The sequence below is a fragment of the Genypterus blacodes genome, unplaced genomic scaffold (assembly GCF_046128005.1).
Source record: "Genypterus blacodes isolate CSIRO-AG114 ecotype Tasmania unplaced genomic scaffold, CSIRO-AGI_Gbla_v1 ptg000097l_1, whole genome shotgun sequence".
Classification (NCBI taxonomy): Eukaryota; Metazoa; Chordata; class Actinopteri; order Ophidiiformes; family Ophidiidae; genus Genypterus; species Genypterus blacodes.
Window position 1 is genome coordinate 17,501 of NW_027466901.1, and position 7,500 is coordinate 25,000.

At 49.7% G+C, this 7,500-nt stretch overlaps 1 protein-coding gene across 1 annotated transcript in view; it reads right to left on the reverse strand.

Moving 5' to 3' along the window:
• The window catches only part of nbr1b (NBR1 autophagy cargo receptor b), a 10,572-nt gene that overhangs the window by 847 nt on the left and 2,225 nt on the right, over nucleotides 1–7,500 (reverse strand). The window contains exons 7-23 of the mRNA XM_076159432.1: nucleotides 7,098–7,357; nucleotides 6,869–6,994; nucleotides 6,114–6,320; nucleotides 5,717–5,876; nucleotides 5,407–5,490; nucleotides 5,133–5,318; nucleotides 4,808–4,924; nucleotides 4,637–4,712; nucleotides 4,184–4,294; nucleotides 3,892–4,068; nucleotides 3,528–3,806; nucleotides 2,896–3,067; nucleotides 2,582–2,815; nucleotides 2,420–2,490; nucleotides 1,094–1,145; nucleotides 869–962; nucleotides 1–691 (exon numbers count right to left, since the gene is read on the reverse strand). The exon at nucleotides 1–691 is cut by the window's left edge and continues 847 nt beyond it. Coding sequence (XP_076015547.1) covers nucleotides 518–691; nucleotides 869–962; nucleotides 1,094–1,145; nucleotides 2,420–2,490; nucleotides 2,582–2,815; nucleotides 2,896–3,067; nucleotides 3,528–3,806; nucleotides 3,892–4,068; nucleotides 4,184–4,294; nucleotides 4,637–4,712; nucleotides 4,808–4,924; nucleotides 5,133–5,318; nucleotides 5,407–5,490; nucleotides 5,717–5,876; nucleotides 6,114–6,320; nucleotides 6,869–6,994; nucleotides 7,098–7,357 — 2,580 coding nt within the window. The 3' untranslated portion in view covers nucleotides 1–517. The remainder of the gene's footprint in view (nucleotides 692–868; nucleotides 963–1,093; nucleotides 1,146–2,419; nucleotides 2,491–2,581; nucleotides 2,816–2,895; nucleotides 3,068–3,527; nucleotides 3,807–3,891; nucleotides 4,069–4,183; nucleotides 4,295–4,636; nucleotides 4,713–4,807; nucleotides 4,925–5,132; nucleotides 5,319–5,406; nucleotides 5,491–5,716; nucleotides 5,877–6,113; nucleotides 6,321–6,868; nucleotides 6,995–7,097; nucleotides 7,358–7,500) is intronic.

Below are 7,500 nucleotides of genomic sequence, written 5' to 3' on the forward strand. Positions count from 1 at the left end.
TGTGTTATCAGGCAGAGGAGCAGGAACACATTGATCAGAGTCACACGTCTGAAAGAACTTTAAGCTTTCATACAAAAACTATTTACACTGGAAACAATAGAGAGCAGATGTGTGCACCTCTCCTATCTTCCTTATTCAAACAGAAATATCAATCAAATACGATAAAAATAATAAATAATAAATAATAAACAGCATAAATAAATAGAACATTTCTAAATATTTTTCAGATTTCTTTCTGCTTATTTTATTTTCTAGAATGAATTGGACAATCAAGAATCCTACAATCAATTATTTGATTACATTTCCGCTTGAAATATTTACTTCTCTTATTTCTTTATTTTTCAATTTGTCATGAGATCAAATTTGTTGTTGTGGCTAGAAATCATTTTTTGTTTTTGAATATAGACAAACATCCTTCTAGTTTCTCATTTTGTAATTGGACACCATTGTAGACGAGGATCCTTCAAAGTGAAGGATGATGATGATGATGATGTCATTGGAATGACTCCCCCCCCCCTCAGTAGCGTGTGGAGTACCAGTCGTTGTCGGTCATCTGAACGAGCTCGTTGACGACGTCCAGCAGGTTGTAGTTGTGTTTCTTCAGCAGTCGCTGGTTGAGGGATCGATCTCCGAATCCCATCTCCACCAGCACGGCCATCATGGTGTCCTGAGTGGAGGCGTCCACCGGAGGCTGCGTGGGGAGAACGCCACACCAGAGCGTCAAAGTAGAGACATCTCAAGGAAAAGGACTTTTTAGCAGAACTTTATTTATACCACCAGTACTGAAAAGGTCATTAACTTTAATTCATGGCAGAAATCCTGGATGAAGAGGAAGAGGAGGGTGAGGAGGAAGAGGAGGCGTTCTGACCTGAGTGGGTCCTTGTCCCGTGAACAGAGCTTTGTAAGCAGACGCAGCCACACTCAGAGCTCCTTTCACCAAACCACTGCTGATACCAGGATCACTGTGAGGGGACGCGACCACAGTGACCACCCAGCTCAACACACACACACACACACACACACACACACATGTATACACAACACATACATATACACAACGCTATGTGTGTGTGTGTGTGTGTGTGTGTGTGACCTTGGATCCTCCGTGTCTCCACTTCTACTGTTGTGTGTTTCAGCATCAGAAGCTGAAAAATAAGCAGAAAATCAAAGCTTCCATGATAAAATCTGCTCGTTGAGATGAATCACACTGATATGTGAGAGGCTGCAGACTTATTTATGGACGTTTCTACACAACTAGAAGGACACAAGACTCCATAGTGTGTGGGTGCTTGTGTGCTTGTGTGCTTGTGTGTGTGTGTGTGTGTGTGTGTGTGTGTGTGTGTGTGTCTGTCTGTACAAACGATTCCAGTTTGTTCATCTTAATAATTAATCTTCTACACACACAAAGGTTAGACACGGCGTTCCTCAAGGTTCAGTGCTTGGACCAATACTATTCACTCTAGTCTCTACTTCCTTCAGGTAAAATTATTCAGAAACAGATCCACAACATACATTTTCACTGCTATGAGGATGATACCACACTTTATTTATCAATGAAGCCAGAGGAGTCCACTCAATTAGCAGCCTGAAGGACATCCTGTCGTTTTCTCCTGCTTAACTCAGATCAGCAGGTGTCCCAGAATGCAGGCTTCCTTGTGATCAGGCTCCTCTCTTGTGTCTCCCAGATTGGGTCGGGGGGGCAGACACCCTCTCTACATTTAAGTGAAGGATTCAAACTCTCCTTTTTGATAAAGCTTATAGTAAGACACAACCAGGCTCGTCTTGGACCAGCAACTAGTTATGCTGCTATAGGTCTAGACTGCTGGAGGACTTCACTGCACTGAGCCCCTCTCTCCTCCTCCCATGGGCTCCTAGCATCATCACTGCATTCCACGAACTCTACTTCTTGCGTGGAAGCCTGTAGAGATGTAGACCCTGTCCTATAGAGATGAAGACCCTGTCCTATAGAGATATAGACCCTGTCCTATAGAGATGTAGACCCTGTCCTATAGAGATGAAGACCCTGTCCTATAGAGATGAAGACCCTGTCCTATAGAGATGTAGACCCTGTCCTATAGAGATGTAGACCCTGTCCTATAGAGATGAAGACCCTGTCCTATAGAGATGTAGACCCTGTCCTATAGAGATGAAGACACGGTCCTATAGAGATGAAGACCCTGTCCTATAGAGATGTAGACCCTGTCCTATAGAGATGAAGACCCGGTCCTATGGAGATGTAGACCCTGTCCTATGGAGATGAAGACCCTGTCCTATAGAGATGTAGACCCTGTCCTATAGAGATGTAGACCCTGTCCTATGGAGATGTAGACCCTGTCCTATGGAGATGTAGACCCTGTCCTATAGAGATGAAGACCCTGCCCTATAGACATGAAGAGAATTGAATTGAGTTGTGTGTTACCTTCCTCAGTCTGGTTTCTTTCTCCCTCAGCAGCAGCAGCAGCATCAGTGTCAGTCTCACTGCTCTCTGGGCTGTACAACAACAACCACAACAACAACAACTATAAATCCAACCATTGACTTAGGTATCCTGAGCACAGGAAGCAGCTGAGTGCCCTCTGACCTCGGGCTGACCACAGCTTTAGGTGGAGCCACGACCTCCGGGGTCAGAGGCTCGTCGTCCAGCGTCTGCGACGTACACAGCATGTCATTAGCACTGCTGGTCCCCGACGCCCCCATCACCTCTGCCTCGCACCCCTCTCCCTCTGAAGTGGTTTGGTCCGTGAGGTCGGCAGATGGGGTTTCAGGGTCGGTTGGGGTCTTGGCCTGAACGTCACCAGGCTGTGACAAAGCAGAGCTGCAACAGGAAAAATCACACACAGAAGATCTGGATCATCTGTGGGGGGGGGGTTAAGAAACACTGGTGTAAATTTGTACCTGTACATGGATTCCCCTAGTGGCCGACTGGTGTCAAAGCAATCAGGTAGGATGATGATGTAATCCTCTGAGGAGGTGGAGGAAGAGCGACTCCTCATCTCCTCCCCCTCCTCTGTCTCCTGCATTCTCTCCTTCCCTCTGGACTCGGAGCAGATGCTCTCCACTGCATCATCTGTGTGGGAACCCAGCAGGTTAGAGGGTTCCTCAGTGCTCACCAGGCTGCTGGTAGATTAGCTTATTTTCCGTGTTCTTATATAGTTTCTAGGATGTTCCTGTGTGGTTGACCTGTTGTTATGGTGGTTCCTGTTACTATGGTAATCTTAGGTATCTGATGTGCTGTTCCTATGGTGATACTTTGACATGTGGTTGTTGAGGTTTTCCTAGGTTGTTACTCAGCTCTTCCTATGTGGCCATTCTGATGTTGCTATGGTGACTCCCTCCTACGTGGGAGTTCCTTTCTCTGTTGTAACTGTAGTAGCGTCTTCCTTTGAGGTCATGAGGGTGTTTGTTGACGGTTGCACACATATTCCAAAGTGGTTGCTAAGGTGACCTTTGGTGTAAACACAGTTAAAGTGGAATTGAAGATTCTTTCTTCTTCTTGGTAAAAACAGCACACTTGTGTTCAAGCTTACTTGTCGGGGTGCGATCCTGCAGGGTGGAGACCCTGGTGAGGGCTGGGAGCGGTGTGGGGGCAGAGCTGGGCCCGGGGCCGGGGGCCGATATAGGGGCCATGGACAGAGGAGCAGGCAGGGAAGCTTTCAGCAGGGGAGGGAGGGAGGCTTGCATGGTAGCTGGTGGTTTCAGGGGGGACTCAGAGCTGCTGGGGCTGCTCTCAGGACTTTTCTCTGTTTTCACCACTTTACTCTTCACACAGGAAGAGGCGGAGCCACCCTGAGCAGCCGGACGCACCACTGACAAAAGAATGTAGCAAAATACATCAGTAAGTATTTCAGAAGTCAAAGTGCTGTGAAGGACATGGACCCATGTGGTACTGACCTTTGCCTGGTCCTGGGCGGGGTCCTCTCAAAGGGGCGTGGTCAGGAGCTTCCTCCAAGGTCATTGAGCGAATCACAGTCTCACAAACAAACTGACTCCCGCTGATGTCATCGTCTCCCTCCTCCTGAGCTGGAACTCCACCTCCTTCTGCTCCTGATGCAGAACCATGAGGGACATCTGAGGACATGAGGACATGAGGACATGAGGACACAGGCGCAAGAGAGAGAGAGAGAGAGAGAGAGAGCGAGAGAGAGAGAGAGAGAGGCGGTGCATAAGATGGAAACTCTTTTACCCATGATGCTATTGACCACCTCCGTCTCTTCCTGGATCAGAGCCAAAGAGGGACTGGCCTGGTCCTGCAGAGGTCCATCATGAGGCAGAGGGGACATGCAGGGCGTCATGTCTGCATGGAGAGGAGGCGGAGAATCAATCAATCCATATCATGTCACCTGGAGCTATGCTGTTGGCTTTGGATCAAACTTTACACTCCAAGCTGCTCGGGAAGATTTAAACACAAAGTCTCTCTGTAAATGTTGTAAACGTTACAGATGAAGGTTTTGCTTGCTGCATGTTTGTGTGGTCTGTGGTTTGTGCTGGTCTGTAGTGGTCTGTGGCGGTCTGTACTGGTCTGTACTGGTCTGTGCTGGTCTGTACTGGTCTGTACTGGTCTGTGCTGGTCTGTACTGGTCTGTACTGGTCTGTGCTGGTCTGTGACAGGCTGATCTGGTCTGAGTTCTGGTCTCACCAGCAGGTGTGTTGTTTGGGACGCTCTCCAGCTCCTGCACGATGTTGATGTCCAACAGTTCAAAAGACAGAAGGTCCTGAGGGACAGAGGGGGGGGGGGGGGAGTAAGAAGCTGAACTAAGATAACAACTCAGTGATGAAGGTCAAAGTGGTGGAACAGCTGAGGTCTGACCTGAGCAGTGAGCAGGTCCACAGAGGGGATGTAGTACTCCTCCTGGTCCACTGACAGCTGAGCCTGGTCCCCTGAAGACGCACCGGCTTTCCCATCCTTGGAGATGGGATTCTTCCCCTGCAGACAGGAAGTGCTCACAGAGAACTGAGACGGTAACAACAAACAGAGTGAGGACCTAATGGAAGAACGAGGACCAGATGCTGACATTATATCAACATGAGAGAGAGGAAATGTGCTACAACGCTCACTTCCTGTCGTGAGACGAAGCAGCTCGGCGTTCTGCTCCACGGCCTGTGGGGTCAGAGGTCATGACTATGGACTGTACCTGAGGGGTGACACAGGGAGACACCAGGATCCCGTCAGCCATCACCGGGGCCGGGGCCAGAGGGTCCACCACGATGCTGCACCAGACTCTGGGCCCAAACTGCTCACCGCCGTGAGCCAGGCGCCAGTGGGAGGTGTAGGAGCCTTCAACCGAGGGAGCACAGAGCGCCACGCTCACGATCCCAACCTGAACACAAGAGGGCGTCTCAGATCCTCTCACATCCTCTCACATCGTCTCAGACTGCCTGGTCCTGTCTCACATCATCCTGTCTCACCTGTCCTGGCTGGAGGAAAGGGACAGACACTTCTCTCCATCGGTCTCCTGATCCCACCGCCAGGTTTCCCCACATGAACTTCAGCTGCAGGGAGGAAATGCATTGATCACATCTGAGCAGGTTACCATGGTGACGCATGTCTGCCTCTGCTGTTGTCATGTAGCGTCGCCCTGGGTCACATGACCTCAGTCACATAGAGACAGAGAGCAGAACCAGACTCAGATTTACTTAACATTTCATCATCAATCAGTACAATCAAGGAACAGAGAGCAGAGCAGAGCAGAGCAGAGCAGAGTAGAGCAGACCTTACCTTAGTCTCAGCGCTCCAGCTGATGGTTCCAGTGTTCCTCATTTTCCAGTACTTGATGAACTTAGTCCCAGGTCGGAGTCGGGTTCCATCCGGAAGATTCTCATCCAGGAAAACCGCAGTCATGGCTGGAACCACCAGGGGGCAGGGACGCTTGGGACGTCTGCACATGGAGAGGACATTAAGTTGTTTGTAGATGAACGTCATGAAGAACACACAGGTCTCTCTGGTGCTGAGGTCTTTGGGTCACACAGCTGTTCCATTTCGATCGATGAGTTCATTTAGACACCAGAGGCCAGAGGTGTGTTAGCGTGTTAGCGTGTTAGCGTGTTAGCCTGGATGCTGTTTAGTATTTGAACATAGAATATTGCAGATTGAGAACATTTGACACTAAGCTCACTCAGGGCTGCTGTGCTGGGAGGCACGGGGCTGCAGGAGGACAGGGGAGGAGCTTCCATCTGGGTGGGAGGAGCTCCACTGAATGCCCCGTCTCTCCATCCTCAGCTGCTTTCTGATCTCTTTGACCTCTGCCTTCAGCAGACGTTTCTCCGCCTTCAGCCGCTGCTTCTCTGCCTTCCGGAAACTTCGATCGCCCCTCCTGTAGAACCTGCAGGAGAGCGAGGGACGAAGATGAAGACACTGCGTGTTTGTATCAATAACCATCCTGTAAGTTCTCCTATATAACGATGTTATCCTATGACATCGTTGCAATTCCAATCTACTCTACCTCAGGATCTATGTATAAAGTTCAACAACAATAGTAGGGATAACACAACCTTCCTCCCTTCTCTCTATCTCTCCTCTTTCCCCTCTTTCTATATAAACAATGATCTCCAAAATATCCTACACCTGTAAGCACGATGTCTGCTTCATGTACAGAATGATGTCTCCTGTTACACATAAACCTGGAGAGTGTTTAGGCTTCCATTGTGCCTGTTGCCGTACTCTCCGGCCTTGGGTCTGGAGAGGCGTGGCCTGTGTGTCTCTGTGCTGGGCCTCTGTCGCCCTGGAACCATCCGATCCTCACTTGTTTACTTATGCCCGTATAGTAAATCCTGTCTGTATTGTATCTTGGTCTGAACCGACTCACTGCAGTGTAAAGAATAAACTGCTGAGTCTTCTGACTTGTCTTGCTGCGTAATGATGATGTCATACCTGCTGTGGTCTGGAGCAGGAGATCCATGTTCTGGGATGGACAGAGGCGTCCTCGCCCTCACCAGGTTATGACTGGGGTCATGAGAGAAACTACAGGGTTCACACAGAGTACAGGAGGTGCACACACTGAGGGGGGACACAGAGAAACAAGGATCAATCTAATCCCTGCTTGATCTTCATCACGTCATCACTGTATTGTCTGAGCCAATCAGCTGCAGCCTTCACATACCTGCACTGGTATCCTCCTCCGGTGGTCTGCCCCCGACAGGAGGAGCAGGGGGGGGTGGAGGAGGACGGAGAGCCAGGCAGGGTGGAGGAGGACACCTCAGGGACCTGCTGGGCCTCTGCTCCTCCTGCTTCCCCTCTAGCACCTCCTCCTCCACTTCCTCCTCCTCCTCCTCCTCCACCCAGAGGTTTGTGGATGCAGCACTGCCCGGAAAATTCCCTGCAGATCTTCTCCACTGCCTCACGCACAACCTGATCCTTAAACTGGGTGGAGGGAGAGAGGGAGAGAGAGAGAGAGGGAGAGGAGAGAGAGAGAGAGAGAGGGGGAGAAAGAGAGAGAGAGACAGAGAGAGAGAGAGAGAGATAGACAGAGAGAGAGAGAGAGAGAGAGAGAGAGAGAGAGAGAG